General features: G+C 44.3%; 1 protein-coding gene across 6 annotated transcripts in view; it reads right to left on the bottom strand.

Moving 5' to 3' along the window:
- CTNND2 (catenin delta 2) overlaps window positions 1-21,379 on the bottom strand; it is a 492,702-nt gene that overhangs the window by 407,592 nt on the left and 63,731 nt on the right. For 3 of the 6 annotated variants that reach the window (XM_060244323.1, XM_060244322.1, XM_060244325.1), the window contains exon 2: window positions 9,884-10,078. In XM_060244323.1, coding sequence (XP_060100306.1) covers window positions 9,884-9,956 — 73 coding nt within the window. In that variant the 5' untranslated portion in view covers window positions 9,957-10,078. Of the gene's footprint in view, window positions 1-9,883; window positions 10,079-21,379 lie in introns of those variants that run through there. The other 3 variants (XM_060244320.1, XM_060244319.1, XM_060244324.1) reach the window with 2 other exon arrangements.

The raw sequence follows: 21,379 nt of genomic DNA, 5'->3' as shown, positions 1-21,379 counted from the left end.
TACTATGTGCAATTCTGGCCACCCTATCGCAAAAGGACATTGCAGAGCTGGAAAAAGTACAGAAGACGGAAACCAAGATGATTAAATAATTGGAGCACCTTCCCCCTGAGGAAAGGCTAAAGAGTTTGGGACTGTTCAGTTTAGAAAAAAAACAGCAAAGGGTAGACATGATATACCCTTTACAAAATAATACATTTATAAAATAATGCATGGGTTTGAGAAACTCGACAGACAGAACTTTTCTTCTGCTCCCCAAATACTAAAACTCTAGGTCATCCAATGATGCCCTTGTTGGGCAGCAGATTAAGAATGGGCAAAAGGAAATATTTACTCCAACTTATTAAAATGTTGACTTTGCTACCAGAGGATGTAGTGATGGCCACAGACTTTTAAAGAGAATACAGACTCATGGAGGCTACTAGCCATGGTGACTAAAGCGAACCTCCACACACAGAGGCAGTCAGCCTCTGAATCCCAGGGCCTCTGCTATGCCCTGTTGTTGGACCTCCAGGCGAAATGATTCTCCAGTGTGTGAGGCACAGTGCTGGACTAGAGGAACCTTCACTGGTCTGATCCAAAAGGGCTCTTTTCATGACCATGAGGGCTGAAGACCCCAAATCTGATTCCCCCCACCCCCGCCACAGTGACAAAGAAGGAAAGGGTCAATCTGGGCTAATCACAGGACCACTTTCAATGCCTTTATTAATTCTGATTTTTAAAAGGTTTTATTTCCATCTTTTTCTTGTACATTATTTTGAGGTCCACTATTGGTAGAAAGGCGGCACAGGTGGCAAAAGACGGCTTTAAATAAATCATGTAGACCCCCCCTGGGGGGCTGGGTCCAGACTTAACTTTCCCCTGGAAGTGGCACAGAATCTTCTTGCCTCTCCCCCCCTCCCCCCGCAGCCCGCTGACCTCCCCAAGTGCTGCTCCTGGGGGAAGGGGGGCAGAGAGCGGTTTGGGGGTTGCAACAGGAATAAGGAACTGACAGACATTACTCTGCAACTTACATTAGAGAAAACTCAGTCCTGGATCCAACCCATGGATTCTATGCTGCAGCAATCACAAGAAATGCTGCCTTGGTTGCCGTGTGCTGCCAGGGCCCAGAGCGGCTCTGAAGACACAGGAAGGAAGGGAAGGGGTGTCACCTCCTGTTATGTGCATCCTCCACACCCCTGGTCAAGGGCTACAGGTCACAGGAAGACAGGTTGTTGTTGTTATATCATTTTAGGACATTTTAGGGCATGATGGTTCACTGTTCTCAAACTAATAAAGTCTTAATATTCATACAAAGCAAAATATATTTAGATCTTGTATAAAAAAATCCATGGTAATCTATGATGCATTTTAATCAGTGCATTTTGGGCCAGAATCAGCTGCATCTTCTCTTTCTAGGCCTCCATGCTGTGCTCGGCTTCTCTGTTACCCTCTTCAGCATCAACACTGAAGAAAAGATTGGGGATGTCAAGAAATATTGCAGCAATATCATTATAAATTGACACTCAGGGCTGGAATAGATTTTGGGTCCTAGGGTGAGGTTATCAGTAACTGAAAGCATAGCACTAAGGAGGAATGATTTTCAAGATTCAGAGCTGGATCCCGAGAATCAGAAATTCCATGAAGAGCCATGATGAGACGCTCCAGGATGCTCATGGACCAGCTGTGACCATTGCAGACTTCTCCTGCTCCCCCCACCCCCTGCGTGGGGCTGCTGCTAAGGTGGGCCCTGGATGCCTGGCTGTGCAGGACAGGACGGCACAATGGCTGCCCCCAAGGCCTCACAGAAGGCACACAGGTGCTATAAGCAGAACGGGGAGCATGATTCATTGATTTATTTTTACTTATTCTAGACAATTTGTATTCCACCCTTTCCCAGGAACAGGCTTAGGGCAGATAACATCATAATAAAATGACAAATATACAATTAAAAAGCGAAATACTATAAAACAATATAATAAACTGTAGACAAATTATAAACAAATTCTGGATGGCGGCGATGAGTTGAGCGGTCTTCAAGATGATGCCCATGGGAGCCACAGTGCCCACCGGCCTGCTTGCTTCTTCCCTCCAAAAAGCTGAGAGCCGATCTTGGATGCCCTACAACTCACTGGAGCAAAAGACCTTTGGGTCTCTTATTCAGAAATATATGGCCCCATCACCTTTTGTATGTCTGTCCCTTCCCAAAGCAGCTCTTCAGAGCATAAGTTAACCCGTGCAAGGACTGCCTCAATGGAGAAAATGCAAGAGCAATTAAAAGCAATGGAAACCAGGATGATGAAAGGAGTGAGAGACATGATAACTGCTTCTAAAAAAGAAATTAGAAAAGACATTGAAGAGTTAAGGAAAGATATAGAAGATCTCAGAAATGAGACTGTGGTAACATCAAAGAAAGTGCAAGAGGTGGAAGAGAGAGTGAAAGTACATGATTCCACCTTGCTAAAAATGCAAGAAAAGGTGGCAATTAATGACTGCAAACTGATGGAAACCCAGATATGTCTGATAGGAGTACCTGAGGATGAAGAGACTGATTTGAAAGGATATATAATAAGAATAATTGCAGAATTTTTGGAGGAAGATCCTGAAGGAACTAGAAGCATGTATGACTATATGTATAGAGTGAACTCACTATATGCCAAGAATATAGTGAGCCGCCCTGAGCCTGCTCCGGCGGGGAGGGCGGGATAGAAATAAAAAATTATTATTAAATTATTATTATTAAATAATCTACCAAGAGATGTGGTTATAAGATAAATGTCGAAATTGTGGGGAAAATCTTGAATAAAAATTTTGAAAAGACATTGATAGTGGGAGGCAGCAGAGTAAGAATCATGAAAGAATTGCCAAGACAAATGATAAATGACAGAAAAGCATACAAAAAATTGACAGAAAAACTATGTGACAATGAAATGAGGTATAGATGGATAATACCTGAAGGTCTAAGCTTTGAGCTGCAAGGAAAAAGGATTACAACTACAAGCACACAGGACTGCGTAGATTTTATGAAGAACATAAAGAATTTGCACCATGATGGATTACAAATTATTATCTTGGAATGTAAATGGACTAAATTCACCACAAAAAAAGAAAGGCAACGTTTCATTGGATTAAAAAGCAAAATTGTAATATAGTTTGTTTACAAGAAGTGCATATCAAACAAAAGGATTACAAATTTTTTATGGAATAAACAACTGGGACTAGAATTTTATTCATTGGCTGAACAGAAGAAAAGGGGAGTGATTTTCTATATTAAACAAGAATTGGAGCCGAAATTAGTGTTTAAAGATAAAGATAGAAGATTTGTAGCGGTAGAAATAATATTAAATGCAAAAAAAAGTTGTTATTGGGACTGTATGCACCAAATGGTGCAAAGGATGCTTTTTCAAAAGACATTATACAACAATTTGATGAACTGACTTATGACCAAGTTTTAGTAATGGGGGACTTTAATGGAACAATTAAGAATACACTGGATAGGTCTGGGGCGGGGGGGAATAATAAGAACATAAGAACATAAGAGAAGCCATGTTAGATCAGGCCAATGGCCCATCCAGTCCAACATTCTGTGTCACACAGCGGCCAATATATATATATACACACACACACACACACACACATACACACTGTGGCTAATAGCCACTGATGGACCTCTGCTCCATATTTTTATCTAACCCCCTCTTGAAGGTGGCCATGCTTGTGGCCGCCACCACCTCCTGTGGCAGTGAATTCCACATGTTAATCATCCTTTGGATGAAGAAGTACTTCCTTTTATCCTTTTATAATAAGGAAGGAAAATTGCCAGTCTTTTTTTGAATTGGTCAAACAAGAAAATTTGGAGGATATATGGAGGAAATTTAATCCTGAAGTGCAGGACTATACCTTTTTTTCAGCAAGACATAAAACTTTTTCCCGAATTGACATGTTGTGGGGCACTAAAGACTTAGGCCTTATAACAAAGAAAATAGAGATTTTACCTAAAATTGTGGCTGACCATAACCCAGTAATGTGGATTACAAAATTGTCTAAGAAGTTGAGAAGACAGAGATTGAATGATTTACGAAAAATTAATTTCAAAATTATATAAATTACTTTTAAAATGGTCTACGGAAGACGAAGTAGTGAAATCTCAAATGATTAAGTGGGCAATTAATGTAAATAAAGAAATACAGATGGAAACATGGGAATATTTGTGGAAGAACTCTATGAAGCTTTCGACGTGTCATAGTATTAAAGAGAACTGTTTTAAAATGATGTATAGATGGTATATGACTCCTAAGAAATTGGCAAAGATGAATAATAAGATGTCAGACAGATGTTAGAAATGTAAAAAACATGAAGGTTCTTTCTACCATATGTGGTGGACTTGTGAAAGAGCAAAAAGGTATTGGCAGATGATTCAGCAAGAAATTTCTAGGATCTTGGGATATGAATTTAAGAAGGTTGCAGAGACTTTTCTGTTGGGATTACAAATGGAAAAATTTGGTACTTGCTTTCAGCTGCTAGGACATTATATGCGCAGTTGTGGAAGCAAGAAAAAATACCAGAGAAATGGGATTGGATTGTAAAAGTTATGACATGGAGTGAAATGGACAAATTAACAAGAATCTTAAGAGACTATGATTTAGAAGTTTTTAAGATGGAGTGGAAAAATTTCAGAAGATATGTAGAAAAAGAGTGGAAAATAAAAGGAGATTGGACAATTTTTGATAATAATTAAGTCTTAGAAAAAAGAAGAATATTAATTTTTGTTTTTATTAGTTAAGGGTACCTTTAAACATTAGTACTTTAAGTAAATAACACCGGCGGGGGTCAAGTAACGGGGGGAGGGGTGGGTAGAAAGTAATATATGGGATAGATAAAAGAAGTTATTAATGATGCAAGAAATATAATTTGTTACCATATGTTACCAAATAAAATTGTTTTAACCAAAGCAGCTCTTCAGGGACTGGCCCCGCCTTTTGTGGCGCTCTGCACTGCCCCTTCTCAGAGATGCCAGAGTGCCCAGCAGAAGCTCACCAAGGCTGAAGTCCCCTGCTCTAGACCCCTCCCTTCCTTCTTAACTTCTCAGCTGTCTTGGGTGGATGTAGAACTGATCCACAACAATAGTCAGTGGGGCTACTTTATAAAGCATTGCTTGGGTTACTTTATTTATTTATTTATTTATTTTATTCTATAACTTATATCCCACCCTTCCCACAAAATGGCTCAGGGCGGCTCACAGCAAACAATAAGACAGTAAAACAGAGTTCAGAATTATTACATTTAAAGTTAAAACATTTAAAAACCTAAAAACCTTAAAATTTTAACATTAAATCTATACTGTATGAGTCACAGAAGTCTAATAAGCTACATTTATTTCCCAGTCAGGCGTAGGCTAACCGGAAGAGGGTTGTCTTACAGGCCCTGCGGAACTGAGCAAGGTCCCACAGGGCCCTCACCTCTTCCGGCAGCTGGTTCCACCATGTAGGGGCCATTGTGGAAAAGGCCCTGTCTCTGGTTGTCTTGAGATGGACTTCCTTAGGCCCGGGGATGGTGAGAAGGTTTTGAGTCCCAGACCTCAGTACTCTCTGGGGAACTTGTGGGGAGAGACGGTCCTTCAGGTAGGCAGGTCCCAGGCCATATAGGGCTTTAAAGGTAATGACCAGCACCTTGTACCGGACTCGGTATGTTATTGGGAGCCAGTGCAGAGCCCGGAGACCTGGCCGAATGTGCCCCCACCTTGGGAGGCCCAATAACAGCCGGGCTGCGGCATTCTGCACCAGCTGCAATTTCCGGGTCTGGCACAGGGGCAGCCCCATGTAGAGGGCATTGCAGTAATCCAACCTCGAGGTGACCATAGTGTGGATCACTGTTGCTAGGTCGTCGCGGTCCAGGAAGGGGGCCAACTGCCTTGCCCGTCTAAGATGAAAAAACGCGGACTTGGCAATGGTTGCTATCTGAGCCTCCATCTTTAGGGACGGCTCCAGTAGCACCCCCAGGCTCTTGACCCTGTCCACCGCCGTCAGCGGCGCACCGTCAAAAGCTGGCAGGGGGATTTCCCCCCCCCCCGGTCCTCAACGACCCAAACAAAGGACCTCTGTCTTCGCAGGATTCAGTCTCAGTCCACTCAGTCTGAGCCACTCAGCCACGGCCTGTAGTGCCCGTTCCAGATTTTCTGGGGCGCAGACCGGTCGGCCGTCCATAAGTAGATAGAGCTGGGTGTCATCAGCATACTGGTGACATCCCAGCCCATACCTTCGGGCAATCTGGGCAAGAGGTCGCATATAGATGTTAAATAACATCGGGGAGAGAACCGCTCCCTGGGGCACGCCACAGTTAAGTGTGTGCCTCCGGGATAGCTCCCCCCCAATCGCAACCCTTTGTCCCCGACCTTCAAGGAAAGAGGAAAGCCACTGCAAGGCCAGCCCCTGAATCCCCGCGTCGGCGAGGCGGCAAGTCAGTAACCGATGGTCAACCGTATCGAATGCCGCCGATAGGTCCAACAACATCAGCACTGCCGAGCCACCCCGATCCAGATGCCATTGAAGGTCATCTACCAGGGCAACCAACACCGTCTCCGTCCCATGGCCCGGGCGAAAGCTGGACTGAAGTGGGTCAAGGATGGAAGCGTCCTCCAGGAAAGTCTGTAGCTGCCACGCCACTGCCCTCTCAATAAGTTTGCCCAGAAAGGGTGAATTTGAGACCGGCCTATAGTGTGCCAATTGGGCCGGATCTAAAGATGGTTTTTTTAGGAGGGGACGGACCACAGCCTCTTTAAGCGGCGCTGGAAAAAGCCCTTCCGTCAGGGATCTGTTTATGATATCCCGTACAGGATATCTGAGATCCCTCTGGCAAGATTTAATAAGCCAGGAAGGGCATGTGTCCAATTTACAAGTTGTTGGGCAGGCAGATAAGAGAATCCTGTCAACTTCATCCAGGCTGAGGGGGCTGAAACCGTCCAGAATATGATCCGAAGACATGCTCGGGGCCTCGGTTGCATTAACTGTCTCAAAATTGACGGGGAGGTCGAGGCGGAGTGATGTGATTTTATCCGCAAAATAGTTCGCAAAAGCCTCACAGCCTATCTCCAATTCAATAGAATTTGGTCTGCCCTGGGGCAGCGTAGTAAGATCTCGAATTATATCGAACAATTGTGCCGGGCGCGAAGTTGCGGACGCAATCTTAGCCGCAAAGTATGTCTTCTTTGCGGATTTGATTGCCATCTCATAGGTCTTCAAACTCTCTCTATAAGATGTTCGGGTCACTTCGTCTCGAGTACGCCGCCATTGCCTCTCTAGTCGTCTGAGGTCCCGCTTCAAATGCTGCAATTCCTGGTTAAACCAGGGAGACGGCTTAAGGCGGGGGCGCAGAGGACGCCTAGGTGCGATCTCCTCGATGGCCCTGGAGAGTCCATCATTCCAGGACTCTACCAGATCATCCAGGGAATCGCCAGTGGGCCAGGTATCCCGCAGGGCCATCAGGAACCGTTCCGGGTCCATCAAGCTCCGCGGGCGAGCCAAAATACGCTCTCCGCCTAAACAGGTTTGGGGTGACATATCCATACGAGCCTTGAGGGCAAAGTGATCCGACCATGGCACTGCTTCCATTGCAATATCGTTCACTTGTACTCCCGCCGCGAAGACCAGGTCTAACATGTGTCCCGCCTGATGAGTGGGCGTTGTAACAACCTGGGAGAGTCCTAGTGTCGCCATGGATGACACTAGATCCATCGCCTGGCTGGAGGCCGCGTCAGCGGCATGAACATTGAAGTCACCCAAAACCAATAGCCTTGGGCACTCCAACGCCCAGCCCGCCACGGCCTCCACTAGGGATGGTAGGGCGGCGGCTGGTGCGTTAGGCAGTCGGTACACCAGCCAAATCGCCAACCCCTCCCCAATGTCCCACATCAGGCCGGCACATTCAATGCCCGGGATCTCCGGGGCCGGGAGAGCCCTAAAGGAGTAAGCCTCTCGTATGAGTAGTGCCACTCCTCCGCTAGTCCGAGACTGGTGGAAGACTGAGTAACCTGGGGGGGTCATCTGGTAGAGAGCCACGGTCTCTCCATCTCGCACCCAGGTCTCAGTCACGCATATATTTAAACATAAATAAGTTGTGTGCATAATGACAATTATTAGAAGACTGCTGGGTTTCTTCACTCTTTGCTCCCCAAAATTCTGTATCTTTACAGCAAGGTTAGGACTGCTGCGTCTGTGTGCTGTTCACAGGGCACACAGTGTAGAATTTGTGTAGAATCAGTCAATCACATTTCTATCTGACCTTCAAAGGAGTTGAGAGGGACACATATTGATGGAGGAGATCCTATCCACTCTTCAGAACAGCCCGAGAGGTTGGTTAGGTTAAGAGAGAACGACTAGCCCAAGTTCATTCAGTGAGTTCCATGTTCTCAGCAGGGACACAAACCCAGGTCTTCCCAAATAAAGTACACCTCAACCTGCTCACTTTGAGTCTCTCTCCCCTGGAAAATGCATATAACACTATCATCTCTTCAGTTTTCATCTATCTTGCCTCTAGAACAGGATGGCCAATGGTAGCTCTCCAGATGTTTTTGCCTACAATTACCATCAACCCCAGCCATTGGCCATGCTGGCTGGGGCTGATGGGAGTTGTAGGCAAAAAACATCTGGAGAGCTACCGTTGGCCACCCCTGCTCTAGAGTGTTTCCACACACCATATAAATTTGGTTTCATCCAATCAAATTTACTGCTTCACTCACAAAATCATCCACATTCCTCTTGCTAACTCCTTTTTTGTTTTGTTTTTTTTTGGGGGGGGGAGGATTTCAATTACTGTTGTAACATTTGCTCTTCATGGCTCATTCCACCCAGCCTGCTCTTTTCTTAAAAATAAATGCTAGATTGTCTTGTTCTGTATCAGGCAATGAAGGAGCTGCTATTCATGAGACAAATTAAAGGGTGAACTTCTTCTTCTTTGAATGGCCCTAACTGACCTCTGGGTCCACAGAGAACAAAACAGTAGTCATCGTAATGATAAAGACAAGAAACCTTATGACTAAAAATATACAAATGGAAAAGACTGGAACAGAATGAAACCAATTTTCTGGTAATACAAATGATCTCTTTTGCACTTGATAAAACCCATAATACTCCTCTATACGGGACTGACACTGCAAAGATAAACATCTCAGAGACATAAACACCACCACGGCCACCACGACGTCTAGCATTTGCTTCCCACATCTCTTTGGACTCTATTTTGACTCCGAGCAAGCTGAGGGGGCAGACTCCTTCATGTCTTAATTGCCACAACTGATTTCATTGCTGGATGCAGCGTTCCCAATACAGAGCTGTTCTGCAGTTGAGAGGACATTCCACAACTAAGACCTGCACAACAACACAGCTGACGTGTGAGAACATGCATTGTGACATTATGGATGGGTCAATGGTACAGACAGCTTGGCTGAAATGCAACCGCTTACAATATTGTTTTACATGGAGTGGCACAAGAGAAGTCATGAATGAATGGACATGTGTGTACACATATGAAGGGGACAAAAGAACCCATGTTCGATATCTCAGCAATACTCTCTTGCCACCCCCCCCCATTAAACCTTCCCATGAAAAATGCCCATGCACCTCATCAGAAAATGTCTCCCTGCCCTTTTTTAACTTGCACGTCTTTTGCAAAAACACTTCTTCTGCGAGTCATCATCCATTTTGTCCAAAAGTTTAATGGTGCAAAAATGTTAATAGGAGTAAGAAAAAGATATGAAAACACAGAAACTCTTGGAGAACATTTGCTTTTGCCTAACAATTGTCTAACTGTGCATTCAACAGATCCCACAAAATACAGCTGCATAGGCCTTGAAAAGAGGTACTTGCCCTGCCAAGGAAAAGGGACAGAAGCAGCAGCTGTTCTTTCCTCCTACCTGTGCTCGTGCGATAGGTGCCGGTATGTGCTGGCTGAAGAGGGTCCCCCTGGCTCTGGCTGAGACTCCTCATAGGCGGCTTCTGATAGACTCTGTCTTCATAAATAGGATCTATGTGGTGCTCAGGGGACTGCAGGGCCCTTAGCTCGGAACCCAGGTGGCTATGCTGGCTGCTGTATGATGCTCGGGATCCAGCTGCAAAAAAGATGTAGTAATAGTAAGTACAACTGGAACCAGTGTGAAGATAACCAATATAAGATAGCCACCAGAAGCAATAAAACTTTCATGCAAAGTGTGTAAATATGCATTTTTAATGAAGTTAAACAAAAACAGAACTAAGGAACACTGAACATTCTTGAAATTTTCCCCACAAAGTCTCTCAACAGTCACAAAGAATGATAGCCTCTTCAATTAAGACTTAATGAAGATGTGGGTGAAGTCTTTTAATTTCTTAGTGTTCCACTCGTGATGCTGCGGAGAGAATAAGGAACCGCTTTTAAAAGGACTCCTCACTGTTTCAATAGTCCTTCCTCAGCCTCTTTCTCCTGACGTTACATGGAGGCACAGCTCTACTCTTTACAACATGGATCCACGCATGCTCTAATTTGTTGCTGCAAGTAGCAGCAAATTAGAGCATGCGTGGATCCATGTTGTAAAGAGTAGAGCTGTGGTTCCGCGTAATGTCGGGAGAAAGAGGCTGAGGAAGAACTATTGAAACCGTGAGGACTCCTTTTAAAAGCGGTTCCTTATTCTCTCCACACCATCACTAATGGAACACTAAGAAATTAAAAGACTTCACCCACGTCTTCATTAAGTCCCATTTGAAGAGGCTATCATTCTTTGTGACTGTTGAGAGACTTTGTGGGGAACATTTCAAGAAAATTTCTCAGCCGCCTCCTCTCCAGACTAAACATAGCCAACACTTTTAACCATTCCTCACAGGACTTGGTCTCCATGTCCCTCACCATCTTCATTGCCCTCCTTGGGACATGTCCTATCTTGTCTATATATCCTTCTTAAATTGTGGTGCCCAAAACTGAACACAATACTTTATGTGAGGTCTAACCAGAGTAGAGTAATGCGATACCATCACTTCACGGGATCTGGACAATGTACTTCTGTTGATACAGCCCAAAATTGCATTTGTCTTTTTAGCCACCGCATCACACTGTTGACTCATGTTCAGCATATGAGCCACTAAGACCCCTAGATCCTTAGACTACTGCTAAGACAAGTCTCCCCTGTCCTATAACCATGCATTGTATTTTTTCCTAATTAAATGCAGAACTTTACATTTATCCCTGTTAAAATTAATTCCATTGGTTTCAGCCCAGTTTTCCAGCCTGACAAGGTCATCCTGTATCCTGTTTCTGTCTTCTCCTGCATTTGCGACCCCTCCCAATTTAGTATCATCTACAAATTTAATAAGCATTCCCTCTATTCCTTCATCCAAATAATTTATAAAGATGTTGAACAAAAAAAGGTACCAGAACAGATCTCTGAGGCACTCCACTTGTCACTCCTCTCCAAGAGGATGAGGAGCCATTCACAAGCACTCTTTGGGTGAGATCTGTCAACCAGTTACAGATCCACCTAACAGTAACAGGAGCCACACCACATATTACCAACTTGTCAAGTTGATAGGTCAAGCTGACGGGTTGGTAGTTACCTGGACCCTCCTTTTTCTTTTTCTTAAAAATGAGGACAACATTTACCTGCCTCCAGTCTTTTGCCACCTCACCTATTTGTTTGCCAAGAATTCTCAAAAATTCAGAGGCTCAGAAATTACATCCACAAGCTCTTTTAGAACCCTTGGATGTAAGTTCATCTGGCCCTGAGGACTTAGTTTCATTTAAAGAAACTAGGTGTTTATGTAGTACCCCTATGCTGATCTTGGGTTGCAACTCCATACCCTCATAATATGTTCTGTTTTTGCCCTGTTGAGCACCATTTCCCTCAGAAGAGAAGACTGAGGAAAAGTAGGAATTGAGCTGCTCTGCCCTCTCTTCATCACCTGTTACAATTTCATTTTCCTGTCACTTAGGAACTAAAGTACCCACCTGATGAAATCAAGAAACAGATTAACAAAGCCAGAATGATACCCAGAGAAAACCTGTTACAAGACAAACCCAAAAAAGACAATAACAGAACACCACAAGTGGTCACACACAGCTCTCAACTGAAAACAGTTCAACGTATAATCAATAACTTACAACCTCTATTGAATAGTGACAGCTCTCTTTCAAAAGTACTGGAGCGTAAACCTTTTCTTGCACACAGACAGCCCCCTAATCTCAAACAACTCCTCACCCACAACAATACAACATCTCATCTGAGCAAGGACACTGGTACCAGAGCTTGCAATAAACTCAAGTGCCAACTTTGCTGCCAGATACACCCAGACAACACAATCACTGGACCTAACAGCATTAACTACACCATCTCAGGCTCATTCACTTGCTCATCTTCCAACATTATATATTCAATTAAATCCCAACAATGCCCTTCAGTTCTCTACATAGGGCAAACAGGACAAACCCTACCGCAAAGGATAAATGGACACAAATCTAACATCAGGAATTACAGGACTGAGAAACCTGTGGGGGGACACTTTAACCTTCCAAAGCAGTGTTTCCCATTTGCAGGGTCGCGACCCGGTACCGGGCCACAGAAACCTCACTACTGGGTCACAAGAAAAGCCAAAGCTAGCCCTGCCCCCAGCAAAGCATGACCTCTGCTCTGCTTCCTTCCTTCCCCCATCTCACTGTTGTGCAGAGAAAAGCTAGCCTTGAAGGCTAGCAAAGCCTGAGCTCCATTTGGCTTCCTTCCTTCCCCCATCTCTCTGTTGTGCAGAGAAAAGCTAGCCTTGAAGGCTAGCAAAGCTTGAGCTCCATTTGGCTTCCTTCGTTCCTCCGTCTCTCTGTTGTACAGAGAAAAGCTAGTCTTGAAGACCGGCACAGACAGCAAAGCCTGACCTCCATTTGGCTTCCTTCCTTCCCTCTTCCTTCCTTGGTTTTTCTTTGTCCCCCCCCCCCTTTTCTTTCCCTGCAAGTGGTGCTCTGTCTGTATTCTTTGGGGGAGGGGGCGGGAAACACAGGCATGGGAAATACAGTCAGTAAAAATCTGCAAGCCCCTCATAAATATCCTTTTGGGGATAACTGCAGGAAAGCTTGTATGAGCTTTATAGAACTTAAAATTAATTAATTAATTGCAGTACAATTCTCTGCTACCTTTCACAGCAATTTCCCAGTGTTTTAGCCAAGGAAAAGTATGAAAAATAGCTGTCAAAAGATTTTCTTGAAACCAAGCAAGCTTGGTTATAGCTTGAGGCAGGGTTCCAGTAGTAGTAGCTGAAGGAAGGGCCTACTAAATGTGTCAGATATTTTGAGATAGAGCAACTGCCAGAGCCCAGTGTGGGTGGTACACAGTGCTGGCATTCCTGATGGCAATGTCTGCCATGCTCAGATTCATGTGTTCCCTCACATATAATGCTATGCCTTTGTTAATTCTGTAATTATCATATTATCTAGTCTGGATGTGGTTTGTTTAATGTTTCTGGAAGGTTTTTAATGTTGTAAGCTGCCCAGAGCCCACTTGCGGGACAGGGTGGGGTATCAACTGAAAAATTTAATTAAATTAGATTAAATATGCTGTACCCCTAAATTCTAATATTCCAATTGTGTCATCCCACGAAGTTTCAGCAATGCCTATTAGGTCACAGTTTCCTTCCTGTATTAGGACTTTCAGTTTCTCCTGCTTCTTTCCCATACTCTACACATTAGTGGAGAGGCATCAGAATCCATGTTTTATGCACCCTGAGGTTTTTGTTTCCTTACCTTCCTGTGAGTTAAAGTTACCTGGTTATGTGCCACTCCCCACAAAACTTTAGCATTCTTATATTCAGTTACTGGTGTGGAGAAACACCATCTTAGTTAATGGTGGTGCTTGGTTGGGAGGGAACATGAAACTCCTAAGGCAGGCTTTGTGGCCTAACCTTCCCTTCACTCCCTCCCATTGCGCTAGAACAAGGGCTAGTTCCCGAGCCCCCACATAGCTTGAAGAAGGTTTCTGGTGCTGACTTTTAAGGCCCTTAATGGTCTGGGTCCCACGTGTCTCTCCCAGTATAACCCCCCCACACACACACACCAAGAGCTTTACACTCAGTAGACCAAAATCTACTAGTGATCCCTGACCCAAGGGATATCTGGCTGTCCTTGAGCACAGCTAGGGAACTTTCTGCCCTGGCTCGAACTTGGTGAAGCTCTCTGCCAAAGAGCATTTGGGCACTACAGGATGTGAATCAGTTCCACAGGGCCTTGTAAGGCAGAGCTGTTCTGCTAGGCATTGGGTTGAGGACAGTGACGGCTGTATCCTCTAGCACTCCCATCTCCCCCCCCCTCCCCCTGGTGAGTGGTTGGCTTTCCTGGACTTTTATTGTCATCTTTTAGCAGTTACTGATTTTATGGTTTTTAATCATATTAATATTGTATTAATTTTTTGCTGCATACCACCCTAAGCACCACCTTGGTGAGGGAGGGCAGTCTAAAATCAAATATATAAATAAACAAACCAATCCTTTGACCACCCCCACTTTCAGAACAAAACCTTGTCCATGGGGAACCATGCTTCTGGGCCATGGTGCAGGCAAATGTGATGTGGGCGACACCTGCCCTATGCGCTGCTGCAGAAGCACATGAGCCAGAGCATCGATGGGATCTGCTAGCAGCAGACAAGTGCTGCCACACTCTTTCCTGGGAGTAGGCGATACTGAATAAACAGGACATGCATCCGAGTAAGTTGGATGCCAAAGAAAGCAATAATCTCATCATATTGATGACTACTTATTCCAAGAGTTATCTTGATAGCTAATAAAGCAGACACTGGAAATAGTTTGCTCTGCTGTTTCCCTGAAGCAGCCTGCAGCTTCCCTCATCACCTGCGCACAACTGCTGCTGCTGCTGCTAGCGTGCTGGCTGAAATGAGATCCGCATCAGTTATCTGCCCAGTACAAATATCAAGCTACTAAAAAGACAGAAATAGGAGCTCTCTTCACCCCAGGAGAGCACAATTCCTGGACAATTCCACTGGCCAAGGAGGACAGGTCCTCTTTCTTCATTCCTTAGAGGAAGCATAGAAGCTTCCTGTTGTTCTAAAGACACTCTAATTGTCAGAACTTGTAACTTTCCTATGTGCTGAGCAATGTATTATTAGCCTAACTGACTCCATATTGGAAATGTCTACTAACCCTGTAACTTTGCATTTCAAACAAATACTAACCACTGAAGGGTGACTGATAGCCTCTGGGAACCATCTGCAGGTGGCCTTTGAAGCTGACATGCCAGAGAAGAGCAGCGGGGTTCCTTCCTCCACGCTGGGAGATAAGGGGCCTGGGAACAGACAACTGTCTCTCTGGGTGTGAGAAAGGGTTTTATTGTTTCTGTTACCAATGCATAAGAATGTGCCGATAGCCTTGGAGGCTATCAGAGTCAACCTGTTTCTTTCCTGGACACTAAGTTCTCAATAAACGTCTTAACTTTTGAAACAAAGTAATGCGTCTCTTTTGAAGTTCCCAGTTCTGACACTAATCCTCTGGTGAAGATTTCCCAACACCCAGAGATGACTATCATAGATGAAACAAACAGTGCAAACACTTCCAAAAAGTTCCATTCCTACTTGTGCTCCATTATTTTGAATTTCTTTCTGAGTCTTCCATGCATTTTATGCATCTTTTGGTCAGTTCTCAAAAACACACAAGATGCCATTGGGGGAGAAACATTTCAAACCCCAAACTGCTTGGGTGTGCTTCTGACTAGAAACTGCCATTCTTTCCATTTCCCCAGAGAGATATTTGAATTATCTGAAAGAACTATAACATTTTAGTCATCTATTTTAAGTTCTGGATTAATACTAAATTTAGTCCAAAATGCTTGAGAGATGTTATTTCTGATGTCAGTGCTATTAAATTTGACAAGTATACCCCTCCACCCGGGCAAATTCCTTCTTTGCATCCCCTTGCTATGAATTCTAAAGGCAGACCGTGTTAACATTCTCACTGACCTCTGAACCCAAAGAACCTGTAAAGAGGGCAGTAAGATATCCTGTCATGTTAGCACCTTCTAATCCTTTTAACAGTCTTATTTATAAATTGCTGTTGTTCAGTCACACAGTCGAGTCTGACTCTTTGCGACCCCATGGACCAAGTCACGCCAGGCCCTCCTGTCTTCCATCATCCTCCGAAGTCTGCTCAAATTCGTGTTTGTTACATCAGTAACACTGTCCAGCCATCTCATCTTTTGCTGTCCCCTTCTTCTTTTGCCTTCTGTCTTTCCCAGCATCAGGATCTTCTCCAGGGAGTGCTCCCTTCTCATTTGGTGGCCAAAGTATTTGAGCTTCAGATTCAGCATCTGACCTTCCAGTGAACAGTCTGGGCTGTTTTCCTTTAGAACTGACTGACTGGATCTTCTTGCTGTCCAAGGGATTCTCAAGAGTCTTCTCCAGCAGCACATCTCAAAAGCATTTATTATTCTGCGCTTGGCCTTCCTTATGGTCCAGCTTTTTTTTTATTTTGCTTTTCTATACCCAAAAGGTCTTGCTGTAAGATTCTAAAGGGCTTTTTTTTTAGTTTTTTCTGTCTCCTTAGCACTTTTTATATTCCTTTCCTTCAGTTCTGTTACTGTAGCTGAGCTTATTTTTAGCTTGTTTTCATTGTCTGCAGCTTAGTTTTCAAATAATGAAATCTATTATCTATTTTTTTTCAACTTCTTCCACCCTATTAGTGGTATCTTTTTAAGTTCCCTGACCATTATCCCTCCACCCCAAATTTTATAAATCCAATTTACCTGAACCACTACAAGATGCTTGCCTTAGACTGCTTCTCTACAGCCCCAATGGGGTTGGGTAGGGACAGGGAGGAGGACGGACTCCCTGCTTGATGAGGGCCAGGGTCCAGGAACAGGGAGACCACCTTACTAAGAACTAGACCCCCTCCCCCCGGCACATGAGAGTTTGCAAAGCTGAACAGCAGAAGTCTCGTTTTGGGATCCTGAGGAGCTCCAAGGAGATCCCGCTCAGGGATCTGTTCTGCTATCCATACCACGAGGTACTACTTGCAGTATCTCCTTCTGCCAAGGGACAGCGCCACGGGCCCAATCCTCTTTATGTCTTCCAATTAGGTTTCTTTCATCAATCACAACTGGCTTGCTTGTGTCTGAAGAGCAAAGGTGTCGGGGCTCAAATATTTCTCTTCTGCCTTCAGGGTGCCTCAATGCGCCAGGCAATTTTTAATGCCTTAATGTTTTTATATGGGGTGGGGGGAATCACCAAATTGTCAAAATGTTTCTTTTCTTGTTCAGCCGACTGCCTCATTATGTTTGGAACCATTAAACAGCTTATATAAAGTTCCATATAAAGAGACAGGATATGCGATTGAGACTTAAAACCCAGTAAGACGTATCTAGCTACGAATCAGAAGATTGAATACAGAAAGTAATGCTGGAATGGGAACTCTTCCCTTCCGACCTTATTTAAAAACAAACAAACAATATCCTCCATCCAACGAACATACCTAGTTATTGTCATTTCATATTTAAATGAAATTCAGGCATACTGAGAAAACAAGACTAATTTCTTCACCCATCTATTCTACTTTAAAATGAGAAGGAAGGAAGGAAGGAAGGAAGGAAGGAAGGAAGGAAGGAAGGAAGGAAGGAAGGAAGGAAGGAAGGAAGGAAGGAAGGAAGGGAGGGAGGGAGGGAGGGAGGGGTTTTGTAGAAACTGGACACAGACACTGATTTCTTTAAAGGCAAATCAGGACATCTAACTTTTTTCATTTAGACCCTGACTCAAAGCCGAGAGCTGGAGCGAAGGCCTGATGTTACCAGGCAATGATGCCAGGCAACCAACGGTGTGTCCGCTGACTGGGTGGGTAAGCACTGCTCCGTGACACTTCCTAAATTCAAAACGGAATCCCTTTGAACAGAAGTTCCTTGCAAAGCTTGACATTCTGCTTCAGTCAGGATTTCCCCCCTCACCGCCCTTCTTTTTAAAGCAGGAAGATAAGGGTCTGTTTTAAAGCAAATGCCATGATAGTGGGGGGGGGGGGGGAATAAAAGCAGAATGAGGGAGCACACTTTTTAGAAACATCCTTGATGCCTTTTCTTTAGGGGAGGAGGGGTCTAAGAGCACTTCCTCAGTCCTTCTGGCTCTAGCCCCTCTGGGGGAAGGGCATGAACCCCTAGCAGTCAGTAATCCAGCACGCAGCTAAGTCACTGACACCTCGGCCATCCCAAGAGAATGTTAAGCAGGCTGCTTGAAAGTGGCAGTCCAAAGGGGCCTCTAAAGTAGCACTATCTGCTGCAGCAGTGGCCAGCTGGGCACTCATACACACTCCTGAGCCCAGCAGGGCAGCACCGTCCTGCAATCACCCCGATGCCCCTTCCTCCTGGGACACACAAGGACTCCCAGCCGCCTGCTTCTCAGCACTGATTAACAAAGCTGCTATTTTTCTACCGGGTAACGGACCAGAGTTGTCCACTGAGATGGTGACAAACAGTATGGACTGTCTGGCAGAGTCTCGAGGTGGCAGGAGGAAGGTGGCGGGCCTAGCTTGCCTGGGAAATTATAGATGTTTGTATGCAAATGCTAGAAGTGTTCGAAGTAAAATTGGTGAATTGGAATGTTTAGTGTTGGGAGAAAACATAGACATTGTGGGAATTTCAGAAACTTGGTGGAATGAGGAGAATCAGTGGGACATGGTGATTCCTGGATATAAGTTATATCGGAAGGATAGGGAGAGAAGGGTTGGAGGTGGGGTGGCTCTGTATGTCAGAGAGGATATACGGTCCAGTAAGACTGAGGTCAGAGAATTAGATTCACTTTTAGAAATGCTTTGTGTTGAAATAGAGGGCCCAAAAGGAAATTTAACTATGGGAGTTTGTTATCGCCCACCAAATCAAAAGAGAGAGGACGATTATAATATGATGGAAGGCTTAAAGATAGCGGCTAAACGTAAAAACTGTGTCGTAATAGGTGATTTTAACTACCTGCAGATTGATTGGGTCAATATGTGTTCTGGTCGAGAGAAAGAGATTGAGTTTCTTGATGCTCTCAATGACTGTGCTATGGAGCAGATGGTCTCAGAACCTAACTGGGGTGGGGCGATCCTAGATTTGGTCCTAAGTAATGCCCAAGACTTGGTGAAAGATGTAAAACTAATTGCACCGCTTGGGAGCAGTGACCATAATGTTATTGATTTCATCATTTGTATAAATAGGGAGTTGCCCCAAAAGACCGCCACAACCACGTTTAACTTTAAAAGGGGTATATTCACTGAGATGAGGAGGCATGTAAGGAGGAAACTGAAAGGAAAGGTAAATATGGTCAAAACCCTTGGGGAAGCTTGGAGACTATTTAAAACTATAATCTTAGAATCTCAGATAAAATACATACCACAAGTCAGGAAAGGCACAAACAGGCATAAGATAAGGCCTGCATGGTTAACAAACAAAGTAATGGAAGCTGTAAAAGGTAAGAAGGACTCCTTTAAGCGATGGAAAACCAGTCCAAGTGAGATTAGTAAAAGGGAACACAGGCTGTGGCAAATCAAATGCAAGACTGTGATCAGGCAGGCAAAAAGGGACTATGAGGAAAATATTGCAAAAAACATAAAGACCAACAATAATTTTTTTTTTGAATATATTAGAAGTAGGAAACCAGCTAGGGAGGCAGTGGGGCCCTTGGATGACCATTGGGTAAAAGGATTACTGAAGGAGGATAGGGAAATGGCTGAGAAGCTGAATGCATTTTTTGCCTCCGTCTTCGCTGTGGAAGATGAGAGCTTTTTGCCCGCCCCAGAATCACTAATTTTGGAAGGGGTGTTGAAAGACCTGAGTCAGATTGAGGTGACAAAGAGGAGGTCCTACAACTGATAGACAAATTAAAAACTAATAAGTCACCGGGTCCGGATGGCATACATCCGAGAGTTCTGAAAGAACTCAAAGTTGAACTTGTGGATCTTCTAACAAAAATCTGTAATCTTTCATTGAAATCTGCCTCTGTTCCTGAGGACTGGAAGGTAGCAGATGTCACCCCCATCTTAAAAAAGGGTTCCAGAGGAGATCCGGGAAATTACAGGCCAGTCAGTCTGACTTCAATACCGGGAAAGTTGGTAGAAACCATTATCAAGGACAGAATGAGTAGGCACATTGATGAACATGGGTTATTGAGGAAGACTCAGCATGGGTTCTGCAAGGGAAGATCTTGCCTCACTAACCTGTTACATTTCTTTGAGGGGGTGAACAAACATGTGGACAAAGGAGACCCGATAGATGTTGTTTACCTTGACTTCCAGAAAGCTTTTGATAAAGTTCCTCATCAAAGGCTCCTTAGAAAGCTTGAGAGTCATGGAATAAAAGGACAGGTCCTCTTGTGGATCAAAAACTGGCTGAGTAATAGGAAGCAGAGAGTGAGTATAAATGGGCAGTCTTCACAGTGGAAGACGGTAAGCAGTGGGGTGCCGCAGGGCTCGGTACTGGGTCTCATGCTCTTTAACTTGTTCATGATTTAGAGTTGGGAGTGAGCAGTGAAGTGGCCAAGTTTGCGGATGACACTAAATTGTTCAGGGTGGTGAGAACCAGAGAGGATTGTGAGGAACTCCAAAGGGATCTGTTGAGGCTGGGTGAGTGGGCGTCAACGTGGCGGATGCGGTTCAATGTGGCCAAGTGCAAAGTAATGCACATTGGGGCCAAGAATCCCAGCTACAAATACAAGTTGATGGGGTGTGAACTGGCAGAGAATGACCAAGAGAGAGATCTTGGGGTCGTGGTAGATAACTCACTGAAAATGTCAAGACAATGTGCGTTTGCAATAAAAAAGGCCAACGCCATGCTGGGAATTATTAGGAAGGGAATTGAAAACAAATCAGCCAATATCTTAATGCCCCTGAATAAATCGATGGTGCGGTCTCATTTGGAGTACTGTGTGCAGTTCTGGTCGCCACACCTCAAAAAGGATATTATAGCATTGGAGAAAGCCCAGAAAAGTGCAACTAAAATGATTAAAGGGCTGGAACACTTTCCCTATGAAGAAAGTTTGAAACGCTTGGGACTCTTTAGCTTGGAGAAACATCGACTGTGTGGTGACATGATAGAGGTTTACAAGATAATGCATGGGATGGAGAAAGTAGAGAAAGAAGTACTTTTCTCCCTTTCTCACAATACAAGAACTCGTGGGCATTCGATGAAATTGCTGAGCAGACAGGTTAAATTGGATAAAAGGAAGTACTTCTTCACCCAAAGGGTGATTAACATGTGGAATTCACTGCCACAGGAGGTGGTGGCGGCCACAAGCATAGCCACCTTCAAGAGGGGTTTAGATAAAAATATGGAGCACAGGTCCATCAGTGGCTATTAGCCACAGTGTGTGTGTGTGTGTGTGTATAAATATATATATATATATAATTTTTTTTTGCCACTGTGTGACACAGAGTGTTGGACTGGA

Source organism: Heteronotia binoei, chromosome 7 (genome assembly GCF_032191835.1).
Source record: "Heteronotia binoei isolate CCM8104 ecotype False Entrance Well chromosome 7, APGP_CSIRO_Hbin_v1, whole genome shotgun sequence".
NCBI lineage: Eukaryota > Metazoa > Chordata > Lepidosauria > Squamata > Gekkonidae > Heteronotia > Heteronotia binoei.
This window is presented reverse-complemented; position numbering and strand designations above follow the sequence as displayed.